The 12,977-nt window shown below is 36.0% G+C and overlaps 1 protein-coding gene and 1 pseudogene across 1 annotated transcript; both read left to right on the top strand.

Annotated features, from left to right (window-relative positions):
- The first annotated feature begins 4,113 nt into the window (after positions 1 to 4,113).
- LOC113431737 (olfactory receptor 11G2-like) lies at positions 4,114 to 5,043 on the top strand. The gene has a single exon (XM_026694017.2). It carries the CDS (start codon positions 4,114 to 4,116, stop codon positions 5,041 to 5,043), a length of 930 nt encoding a protein of 309 aa, XP_026549802.2.
- A 3,674-nt stretch (positions 5,044 to 8,717) lies between these two features.
- On the top strand, positions 8,718 to 9,686 carry LOC113432315 (olfactory receptor 11H6-like; annotated as a pseudogene).
- Positions 9,687 to 12,977: the final 3,291 nt, after the last annotated feature.

Genomic DNA, 12,977 nt, shown 5'->3' with positions numbered 1-12,977 from the left:
TTTGGAAAAGGGATTTAAGCCAGCTGAGGAGGGGGGTTGCGATTCCCCCGGACCCCTGCCCGGATCTCTCCTATCTTCAGTTATCTCTAGGATAACTATAGCCTCCAAATCCAACTGGATCGGAGGCACTCCAGCAGCGAGCGCAGAAGGAACCGCGCACGATCGTGGATTCCTGCTGCCACCGAAGCCTTGCCCTAAGTTTCTTCAGTTTTCTGAAGAAGCTTCTTCGATGAGAAGTAAAATGTCTTCACTAAGGAAAAAAACAAAGTCCAGTTGACTTTTGAAAGAGTATTTTTGAGACATCTAATAGTCAACTTTTCTGAACTCACAAGTGGAGATAATGTAGAGGAGGCAATCATATTTGAAATGTTACAGAAAAATATTCAGCTGCTAAAATAAAATAATAGTATGCACCCAAACAACCTGCAGACATTTTTCAAGATATGTAGCATTTTGCTTCACTGGATGGAAATCAGATATCAGAATGTCTATCCATCCTAATCCTGCATTTAGGGATTAAGAACAAGCATTGCTATTGCCAGGCTCAGAGACTTGGCTTTATGTTGGCATAATTTAGTTGCTTCTGATCACTGGATGTCAATCACTGCCCTTGGCCTTCAAACCATCTTCACCAAAACATTTGTTTCCTTTAGTCACCAAGGATGCATAATTGAGATGTATGCCTTTGTCTTCATTCAGTGCAAGAAGAGCGCTGAAGAAATAATTATTTATTTATTTGTTTATTTGTTTGTTTATTTATTTGTTAAGCAGTTATAAGACAACAGCTATAAGTATAAATATAGTTATGAATACATAAAATGGATACATATAAGAAAAAAAACAGTAGGACAGGGATGGTAGGCATGTTGGTGCGCTTATGCATGCCCCCTACAGACCTCTTAGGAAAGGGGTGAGGTCAATCGTAGACAGTCTAAGGTTAAAGTTTTTGGAGTTTGGGGAAGAAACCACAGAGTAAGGTAGAGTATTCCAGACATTGACCACTCTGGTGCTGAAGTCGTACTTGCAATCAAGTTTAGTGCGGTTTACCTTGAGTTTGTATCTATTATGTGCTCTTGTATTGTTTTGGTTGAAGCTGAATATTCATTGACAGGTAGGACATTGCAATATATAATTTTATGTACTATACTTAGATTGGACCGAAGGTGTTCTAGGTTGTCTAGGTCTAAAATTTCAAGTCTGGTGGCATAAGATATTCTGCTGTGAGTAGAGGAGTGGAGAACTCTTCTTGTGAAATATTTCTGGACATTCTCAACTGTGTTAATATCAGATATGTAATGTGGGTTCCAGACTGATGAGCTGTATTCGAGTATTGGTCTAGCAAATGTTTTGTATGCTCTAGTTAATAGTGTGATATTGCAGGAGAAAAAGCTACGCAGGATTAGGTTAACAACTCTTAATGCCTATTTGGCTACGTAGTTACAGTGGACTCTAGCACTTAGATGATTAGAGGTGAGTATTCCAAGGTCCTTGACAGAGCTTGGAACATCAACAAGGTCTTGACTATTAAGCTTGTATTTTATTTTCTGATTTTTTTTGCCAATATGTAAGACAGAGCATTTATTTGTTGGGATTTGAAGTTGCCATTTGTTTGACCATTCTGACACATAGTCGAGGTCTTTTTGAAGGGTAGCAGTATTGTGGTATTTAATAGCTTAACATCATCAGCGAAGAGAACGCAGTTGCTCTTAATATGATCACAGAGGTCATTAATGTAGAGTATGAAGAGAGTTGGTCCTAGAACACTGCCTTGGGGGACACCACTGTTGACAGGTACAGGATTTGATGGGACAATCCCAATTTTGACCATTTGTTGTCTGTTTGACAGGAATGCTTCTATCCAGTTATGCAGGTGTCCAGAGATACCGTAAGATTTTAGTTTTAGGAGTAGTTTGTCGTGTACCACTGAATCAAAGGCTTTAGAGAAGTCTATATAAATTGTGTCTATTGCTTTGCCCTGCTCGAGTTGTGTAGTCCATATGTTTTTGGAGTGTAAGAGTTGCAGATTACAGGTTGGTTTTTTCTGAAACCAAATTGTTTATTAGAGAGTAGGTTGTTTGTCTCTAAGTGGAGGATAATAGATTGGTTAATAATTGATTCCATGACTTTACAGGTGACAGCATAAAGAAATTGGTCTGTAATTTTCAACAAGGCTGGAGTCACTTTTTTTTGAAAATGGGGATGACCGTGGCTAATGTCCATAGGTTTGACAAGGATCTGGTCCTGAAGGATTTTTCAAAGATTATGCTTAGAGGTTCAGCTATGGCAGCTTTTTAAAGAAGTAGGCACATATTCCATCCGGTCCAATAGATAGAGATGGTTTTAGATTGCATAGTACTTTTTCAACATAGTTTTCTGTAAAATCAATATGTATTAAATCATTATAGTTGTCTGTGGTTTGACTAGGAAATACTGGGCATGATCCATTGCTGTTTACAAATACTGAGCAAAAGAACGTGTTAAAGAGGTTAGCTTTAATGGTTTCTAGGTTCTGCATTGGATTTTGCAAATAATTTTGGGTCATGTAAAGATAATGAGTGCATTATGAATTTTAATTTGAAAGTTGATTTAGACTTAGAAAAACATTATTGTCACTTGATCATCGATAGGCTGTGCAACCCTGAAATGCTAGTATGCACTCTCCGGAACACACCTGGAGTTTCCCTCTTGTAAATCCACAGTGGAGCCCTTTATGCTCTTTGCCTGATTGTCCTAAAAAGTGCTTTTCCAAAAGGCAACTGGACTTCTTTGCTTTTTTCTTTGAAAATAATTGCGCTTCTCATCCAAGAAGCTTCTTCAGTTCTGGAGAACTAAATTGAAGAACTGAACTGAACTGAACTGAAAAATTGAAGAAACTTCTTGTTTGAGAAATGAAATGTTTTCAAATAAAATACCTGAGAAAGTCTAATTGCCTTTGGAAAAGCACCTTTGAGAAAAGCACCAATCATGACTTGGATGATTGAGAATTCCCATCGACGCTCTTTGCCTGATTGGTCCTGCAGGGAAATGACCATGTCAGACACTCGGAAGGAAACTGTTCCTCCTGAATCATGAAGAAGTCCTTGGGCAGAATCTTCCCAAGGGGAAAAGATGTCTCAAATCCTACTGAGGTATAAGATGGGAATGTTTTTGTAGAGAAAGGACTTTCCATGCATTCACTCTCTGTTCCTTTGTCCTGGAGTGCAACAATCTCTGATCATGGATGTTGTGGAAGGACAGAAAAGGACGGAGGATTTAGTCTATTATTTCTAAGCTTTACTGTCAGCAGTGCAGAGAGGTCATGTGACAAAACAAGAGGATCTGACCTGAGTACAATGCACTTTGATTTCAGTAGGTCTATTTGTGAATCTGCTTGTGATCTGAGCAAAAATGCTGGGATGGGAGCTATGTTAGGCTTTTGCAGGGGATCCTGGAAGCAAAGAAAATTTAGAAAATTTTAGAGGAATATAATATTTTTGTGGGGGACGAGAGGAAGGGCTCAAATGTTTTCAGCAAGATATCTCTGAGTCAATGCTGAAGGAAGCCACATAGCCATGTACCATATAGAAATTTTTATGCTCATGGTGGGGGCATATATCCAGGTTTAGGATTATTAGTAATAATACCATGATAAAACAAATAATTATTTGTCTTTTTTAAAAACCAGAATACATTCTGTAATCACAATTTATTGTTTTTGGTTACAGGAAAAAACAGGTTTGTGAATTGTTTGATATATCAGCTGATCTTGATTCTTGAATACTGATGTTTACTCAGTTATTGTTTCATATTTTTTTTCTAAACATTTCAGCACACCTTTGTAGCTTCTGAAAAAAACCAGTGCTTTTCAAATATTATAATTAAACTTCAGAGCAATCTTTTTTTCAAAGTATCATACATGATTCAGATAAATATTGGAACAATTCATCTTCTTTGCTGGACATTAGGAAAGATATGGTAGAACTTTATCGTTTCTGGCAATTCATAGAAAAATGGCTAAAGGAACATAGTAGTATATATTCATGAATATGTTTCTTTTTCAAGCTAAACCAATAGATATCTGAGATAATAACAAATGTATCTTTGTATGATAGTGATTCTTATATACGATTACAGATGGAATTGACCAATGGAACAGCAGTCCAGGAATTCATTTTGTTGGGATTTGGAATGGATCAGAAGAAACAATTCCTACTGTTTGCTTTCTTGATTATCCTTTATGTGCTCACTTTGGTTGAAAATAGCACAATCATCACTGTGGTCCTTATAGACAACCAGTTGAGGCAACTCCCCATGTATATCCTGCTAAGCAATTTTTCCTGGCTGGAGATTTGCTATGTGACCACCAGTATTCCCCGCGTACTTTACAATCTAGCAACCCAAAACCAGGTGATCTCCTTTCATGCCTGCTTCTTCCAATTTTATATCTTCTTCTCACTTGGCAGTGCTGAATTTTTCTTCCTTTCTGCCATGGCTTTAGATCGCTGCTTAGCTATCTGCCACCCCTTGCATTATCCCAATATTGTGTCTCCAAACTTCTGCTATAGATTGATAGCTGGGTGTTGGTTGGTTGGCTTTCTAGGATACCTTCTCCCAATTGTTTTGATCTCCAAATTGTCTTTTTGTGGAGACAATAGCATTGACAACTTTGTCTGTGATCTCGTGCCAATTCTTTCCTTAGCTTGTCCTCCTCTTGGGAAGACTCCATTTGTCATGCAAATTAGCATGCAAACTCAGTTTTTGCTCAATGTCTTCTTTGTGACATTCTCCTATGGTTATGTGATCTACATTTTGATGAAATCCTTCAGCCAAAGCGGGTGCAGGAAGGGCTTCTCTACCATCTCCATGCATCTCCTCGTGGTGACACTTTTCTATAGTACTGTAGGAGCAATGTATGTATTTCCACAAGGTGAAAGCCACCCAAATATTAGTAAGGCAGTTACACTCTTTTATGCTGCTGTTACACCATTTCTCAATCCTTTTATCTACTGTCTGAGGAATGACAAAGTGAAAGAGGCACTGGGCAAGCTGCTCAGAAGAATATGATTTCTGCTGAAAAAGATCACAGTGGAAAAGACATAAACCTGACTGGAGAAAATCAAATCCATTTAGGGAAAAGAAAGGCTCTGACAGGTCTGAAAATATCAAAGATGAAAGACTCATGAACTCTCTGTCATGTGATAGACAGAAGGTAATATATATTTTTCTTGATTGTCTCATTGGTTCAAAATATTTGGCTTTCCTAATAGGGTCTGTGGAAATTCTCAGTCATCCAAGTCACGGCTATCCCAAAGATGCTTTTTTCAAGAGGCTACTGGTCTTTCTTTATTTTTCCTTGTAGACATTTCACTTCTCATCTAAGAAGGTTCTTCAGTTCTTTCCTAATAGATGAGAAACATTTCACCATAGAAGAAAGGGATGAGGTAGGAGAGACTGAGTGAAGAATACTTTCCAGTATTTTGGATGGAGTGCACAAAACTGAATTGAATACCTGGGGAGAAATATTTCTTTACTTTGAAAGCATATGATGCTTCTAACACTTAATTTCCATAGAAAACAGTGTGCGCTGGATATTATTACCTCTAGAAGAGATGGAGCCAAAATTTCTGTTGCAAAGTGAAACAGTTGTTAACTGAGTTTTGCCCCATTTTACGACACTTATTAAGTGAATCACTACAGTTGTTAAGTTAGTAAAACAATTGACTTCCCCATTGACTTTGCTTGTCAGAAGATCAGAAAAAATGATCACATGACCCAGAACACTGTAATTTTCATAAGCACATGCCAATGGCCAAGCACCTGAATTTTGATTGTGAGACCATGGGAATGCTGCAACAGTTCTCAAAAGTGTGAAAGACAGTCATACATGACTTTTTTCAGAACTGTTGTAATTTTGAATGGTCACCAAATGAAATGTTGTATGTCAAGGACTACTTATACTGTTTGAAATGTTTAGTTTTTATTTACATTATATTATTAATAACAATGTAAAGTTAATAACAATACTCAATCATCAATTAAGGTAAAAAAATCAAACAATAAACAACAGCCTAATCAGGGAACCACCAAGGACAGTTCCACCAACACTGACATAGCAAATCCGAAACAATCTCACAGTTCAACCCCGGAATAGAAAAATTCACTTCTGTTGGTGTTCTCCTAAACCATGAAAAAAAAAGAGAGTACAATGGGTAGGATGAACAGATGAAACAATGCCCATAACTACTACAATGATAAGAAAAGTGTGGCAAGGTCATACATTTAGATGTAGGTTGCAGTTATATTAATTGGAAAGCAATTCCTGTTGTTGATATTCAGAATGGACTTTTTTGCCTGATATAATTCATTAAATGAGCCACGGTGGCGCAGTGGTTAGACTGCAGTACTGCAGGCTACTTCTGCTGACTGACAGCTGCCTACAATTTGGCAGTTTGAATCTCACCAGGCTCAAGGTTGACTCAGCCTTAAGCACTGTAAAGTGGTATCTAAGTCTAAGTGCTATTGAAGTGCTATTGCTATATAGCACCAGGTCTCATGAATTATAGAAAAAGTCTTTACTGATCAGTTGTGGACTGCTTATACTTTTATTTGGATTGCTAGTTCATAAAATCCTATTTCCATTAAACCCATTAAGTAATCATTATGGGAAGTGATGGGTGATAGATCTCTAGAATCTCAGGATATTTAGTATGTTCATTTTGCAATTTTTATTAGCAAATTTGCGAATAGGTTCTAATGTGATTTTTAACCAAAAATTCTGACAAACAGAGGTCATGGATGAACAATCAAGCTGCATTTTGTAGAATACTATTGAAACAAATGCCAATCTCCTTATATCCCCCTGAATATATAGTGGAGAATGATGAATAGTTAATAAAGTAGATTTCTTTTCATGGGGAAAAAAAAAGAAAAGATGAATGGGGACTGGAAGCTGAAACATCTAAATAATAGATTTAGGAATTGGACATTTAATTTGTCTAATGAAAATAAAGACTAGAGGTGACATGATAGCAGTTGGGGGATATCTAAGGGGCTGTCACAAAGAAGGGGGAATCAAGCTATTTTCCAAAATACTTGAAGGCAGGACAAGAAGTAATGGAAGGAAAATAATCAAGGAAAGAAATAACCTAGAAATAAGGTGAAATTTCCTGACAGTGAGAACAATTAACCAATGGAATGGCTTGCCTTCAGAAATTGTGAATGCTCCAACACTGGAAGTATTTAAGATGAGACTGAATAGCCACTTGTCTGGAATGGCTGCTTGAGCAAGGGGTTGGACTAGAACAGTGGCCCCCAACCCACTTGTGGGATTCAGCTAGTTCGCATCACTTCAGGAGAACCAGTTGTTAAGTTTGGTAAACTGGTTGTTGGAAAAAATCATTAGGGTAGAGAACTGGTTGTTAAATTATTTGAATCCCACCACTGCACCAACGGTTCTGTGGAGAGATGTTTTTCCATGGACTGGAGGGAGCATGTTTCTACATGTTGCTTGCCTCCCATGGATAGGGCTTCATGTGTTTATATGGCCTGATTTCTGGCATGGTGCAGACTGGTGCCAGTCCATAGACTGGGGACAGGAGACCCCTGGACTAGAAGACCTCAAAGGTCCCTTCGAACTCTGTTATTAAAACTTTCTTAGACATTTTCTTCAAAAGACATGTTTGAGGAAATGTTGGTATAAGTAGAATTCTTTCTCCCGAGATATGTTATTTAATTGCAAATTGGCCTTGCATATTCTCAAGTTCCATTTCCAGATAATAATAATGGTCAACTGGGAGAATCTTTCTACAATATTCTCTTAGTTATTATACCTTTCTACTATCAATCTCACAGCATGATTTATTCCGCATCAGTCTTCTCGACATGTGCCAATAATATACAGCAATCAACTTTCCAATGAGCTTACCACAACAGGGACCAATATTTTTACACTGTTGGATAGGAAGAATAGCTAAATGAACTGTAGTGGGTGGCACTTCCACTTAAATCTTCAAAGTCTATTCCATGTAATTTTGGCACATTCTCATCATAAGTCAAGAGGTGAACAGATTTTCCATAGTTTTCCCATTTATTGTACTGAAACAAGGTGTCAAACAACACCTAGCTATTTAGTTTGTTATAGTAATTATTTGTTCGTGCAAAAAAAGAAGGAAGGCTATCAAATAATATTAAATAAATAAATAAGAGAGATAGATAGAAAGAATACAGAAAGAAAGAAAGCACATAGTGTCTCCTGTTCATCAGATATCAAGCACCATGATACCATTGTATTGTTCAATGAACATGAGTATTTAACTCATATTTTAATTGTCATTAGTATGAGGCATAATATTTAGTTAGAATTATGATATATAAAATAATTACATCACTGCCCATTGTGTGGTTATAATATGGGTGACTATATAAATCTTTTGAAGCTCAATTATTTTGGCCACCAAATGAGAAAGGAGACTCATTGGAAAAGACCCTGACATTGGGAAAGGCAGAAAGAAAAGCAGAAAAATTGGCAGAGGAGGAGATGGTGGGATAGCATCATCAACACCATCATCAATGCTGGAGTTTGGGCAGACTCAAGGAGACAGTGGAGAACAGGGAAGCCTGGCATGCTGCAGTCCATGAGTTCGTGAAGAAACACCCTGACTTAGCAACTGAACAACAACATATACATCTTTTAATGTTTTTAAAGTGCCTTTTTATGTGGTAGCAGTGGCTTTATTATATGATTCCAGATGGAGTTGGTCAATGGGACTGCAGCCCAGGAATTCATTTTGCTGGGATTTGGAATGGATCAGCAAAAAAACTTCTTGCTGCTTGTTTTCTTGATTATCCATTATGTTTTAACATTGGTTGAAAACAGCACCATTATAACCCTGGTCTGTCATGATAATCACCTGGGCCAGGTTCCCATGTACATCCTTCTGAGTAACTTTTCCTGGCTGGAGATGTGCTATGTGACCAGCACAATTCCCCGCATGATTTTTGCCCTCGTGACCCAAAACCAGGTTATCTCTTTCCCTGCTTGATTCCTCTAGTTCTATCTCTTGTTCTCTCTTGGCACCACTGAATTCTTCTTCCTCTCTGCCATGGCTTTAGATTGATACTTAGCCATCTGCCACCCATTACAGTACCAGAACATCATGTCCCTACATTCCGGTTATATTCTGGTAACTGCTTGTTGGATCTTTGGTTTCCTGGGGTACATCACACCTGTTGTTTTCCTCTCTAAGTTATCCTTCTGTGGACCCAACATTATTGACCATTTTCTGTGTGACCTCATTCTACCTCTGTTCTTAGCTTGTCCTCCTCTTGGAAATGCTCCTTTGATTTGCCAAATTATTGTGAACATTCTATTTTTAAGCAATGTATTATTTGTTATGCTATCCTATGGCATTGTGATTTACACTTTGATGAAATCCTCCAGTAAAGGGAATTGTAGGAAGGGCTTCAACACTTTATCTATGCATCTTTTAGTGGTGACACTTTTCTTTAGCACAGTAGGAGCAATGTATCTAATTCCAGCTGGAGAAAGCCATTTAAAGATTAATAAGACAATAACACTCTTCTATGTTGCCATTATACCTTTTCTCAACCCCTTGATCTACTGTTTGAGGAACAATCAGGTGAAGGAGGCATTACACAAATTATTAGCAGAAATATCAGGGTTGATTATGACAATTATCACAGTGTGAAATAATCAGTCTTTCATGGTGGTACAAAATCCAAATTATATTTATTTTCTGAATACATGAGAGGTGATGTAGCCCAGAATTCATACAATTTCCCTCCTTATTTCTCCTCAACTCTGTTTCACACAAAAATTAATGCAAAATCCTAGATTTTTCTTGACTAGTTGTTTCCAAAGAAATCATTTACTACTTAGCTATTGGGTGGCTCTAAAAATAGATTCTGAACAAATTACTCCATTCTAATATGCAACTCATTTTGAAATAGTCCAGAATTTTATTTGAGAAGAAAAAGACCTAACTTATTTTATAGCATGAATTAATTGGTGAACATCTAGATTAAATTATTTCTCTACAATAAAATTAATGTGTGCCAATATTATTGACTAAATGGTAGTGTATACTGGTGAGAAAAATGCTTGTTTTGAATGGTATGTTTTCACTCTAGCACTTTTTAATTTCACTTGCAAAAGGAACATTTTTCATTTGTTATATAATTTTAATTTGTTTTTAATTGTTAGTGAAGTGCTTCAGAGCGGTTCACATTTTTATTTCTTGTATTGTGTTAAAAGTAAGTGGCTATTATAATGGATAGAAAAATAAGCTCAAAGCCACAAAGTAGTATGCAGCATTTTGAAATCTTAATGACTTTATGAGCTTTTTTGAGCTAAATGTTACAGGAATCTTTTTTTCCCCTTGGCCAGAAACCAGGTGTAAATGCTAGTTCTGGCAAAAACTTTGTGAATTGTGATCCTGTATTTATGGCAAAAGGCCATAAATACAAGCCAGTTTCCAAGTGGCCAAAATGCAATCACATGACTATGGGGAAGGCAACCACCAGAACTTTGAATCCTGCTCATAAGAAGCCCTAGGGAGATCATAATTTTGAACATTTGCCAAGTAACCAATTGTAAGTCAAGGAATACCTATATAGACGAAAGGGCCTTTTCTGGTTCATTTTAATATGCATAGTGCATTGTACATCCTGTTTTGAAATTCATTTGAGGAACTATGAGGAAGTTGATATTTGTACACAGCATAAAAATTGCATTAGGTAAAAGAATTACAATTAATTAGTTAACTATGTTCTCCATTAGCCAAGAAAAAAAAGACTATAGTAAATAGTCATGATGTGCACTGAAGATGGTGTTTGATTTCATTGTACGAGGTGCAATGACAATAAACTAAACTAATAGGACCAATGGATGAAGAATTTTAAGGCAGCAATGTCCATAATTACTATAATGACAAGAAAACTATTACTTTGTCATAGATTTAGATGTTGAATGTTAATAGACTCAGAGGAAAACTATTGCCGGATATTATCATTTGGCATGGAATTTTTTTTGCACTGTACATTGTATTATATTGTAGTTCTGATTATTGTTCTCCACCCAGAATTAATAAAGATTTATTTTACTGGGGAGAAGGAAAACTTTCTTAAATATTTTCTTTGGTATAAGAAGAATTTTCCCTCCCAAGATATATTGTTTCATTACAAATTTGCCTTCTTCCTGAAATGCATATTCCCAAGTTCCATTACCAGATAATGATAAAACTCAGTTGGGAGAATCTTTGTACAACATTTGAGCTCCTACTTATTACATAATGATGGTGACTCTTTCTACTCTCAATCTCATAATATGACCTATTCCTCCATCAGTCTTCTGGACAAGCATCAATGATGTATAGCAAACAATTTTTCTGATGAATTTTCTGTTATAGAGACCAATCTTTTTACTCTGCTAAGGTATGAAAATCGAAATTCTTTTTTTGAAAACAGTTGGATAGGAAATAAAGACAAATGACAGTTCCTCTCAGATCTTTAAAGTTTATCCAAAGTAATTTTATCAAATTCCATCAAAGATCAAGAGATGAAGAGATTTGCATAGAGTTCCCATTTGTTGCATCGAATAACAGGAAGTTAATATCTTGTTACAATTTGTGATAGTAAAATGAGCAAGGAAGGATATTAAAGTATATTTCATGCTACTGACATAAATAAAGCATGTGAAGTTTCTTCTGCAGTTTTTTTCCAGAACAGATATAAATAAGCCTGATTAAATTCAGTGGGACTAATACCTAGAAAAGTTGATATGATTGTTGATAAGTAGTGTTAAAAAGGTTAAAAAATGCTTTTCAGGGAGATGGGATAGTCACTGTTCTAGCCAGAATTCGGGATTTTATTTTGCAAGACTCTATTTCAAAGGATGCATTAGTTACATGGAATCAAGATTCTACTATATCTATATGCAAGTCTTCCAATTGTTCTGCTGTCCATAGATAAAATCAAAGATAACAAAGGGTGGTGGCCCTCAACAATATTAAAGTTTACTTATTGAAATGATTACATGGTAGAAATCATTATGAAATATTTATCGCAAAAGCTGCAACTTATTATAATATAAGATATATCTAAAGTTTAGCAAGGTGCTATAATTACATTTTTCTTATTTTTTTCTTCTCTCTTCTAGAATTTTTAAAATATTTACACTAATATGTCTATGCTTCTATCTGCACTTTTCTTCAAATATTTTATCTAAGATTCATGCTGTTCACAATAATTACCCTATAACTTTTAATACATTTTTTCATGAATAATCAATTTTGTGTAGGCTTTTTCCCAATATGCTTTTCTTGAATTTGAACATTGCACTGTGAGATTTAGAGAGATTGTATTTTTTAATGATGGCTAAATTAATGTAGTGATAATAAATCTGAAATTCTTACTCATTTCTATTCTAGAGTAATAATACTAAGAATAAATGCTAGTTATAACAGAGTGCTACTTGACCAAAATAAACAAATGAACATTAGACTGAAGGTCGATCTGTACCCAGCAATTTCCCAAACTGGTTTCGTTCAGATATCTTGAAACTACACTTTCTAGGATTTTCAAAATATTTGAAAAGTATTACATCAGCAAACCATAATCTACACTTGCTGGAACCAGCTCTCCAAGCTGCAATTGTCATGTCCGAACCACAAATATCAGGATGATCCATACACAATATTAAAGGATTTCTGCAACCATCAAATGGTTGCCTGGATTTTTGCAGCCAAAATAACGCGATTCTACTCCAGCAATTCAAGTAGTGATACCTTCCAGACATCAAGCACTGAAGTGCATTCTTCAATGAACATTGGCGAAATTCATAGTTTCTTGAACTTCTGTAAAAGTGTTATGATTATCTAAGTTTACTATTTAAGATGTCATTAGTACAAGGTGTGATATTTAGTCAGGTTTTTGATCAATAAAATAGTTACCTTGAGATATGTAAACTTATATGATTCCAG

This window comes from Notechis scutatus, chromosome Z (assembly GCF_049901735.1).
Source record: "Notechis scutatus isolate UNSWTSFEM ecotype Mainland chromosome Z, rNotScu1.2, whole genome shotgun sequence".
Taxonomy (NCBI): Eukaryota; Metazoa; Chordata; class Lepidosauria; order Squamata; family Elapidae; genus Notechis; species Notechis scutatus.
This window is presented reverse-complemented; position numbering and strand designations above follow the sequence as displayed.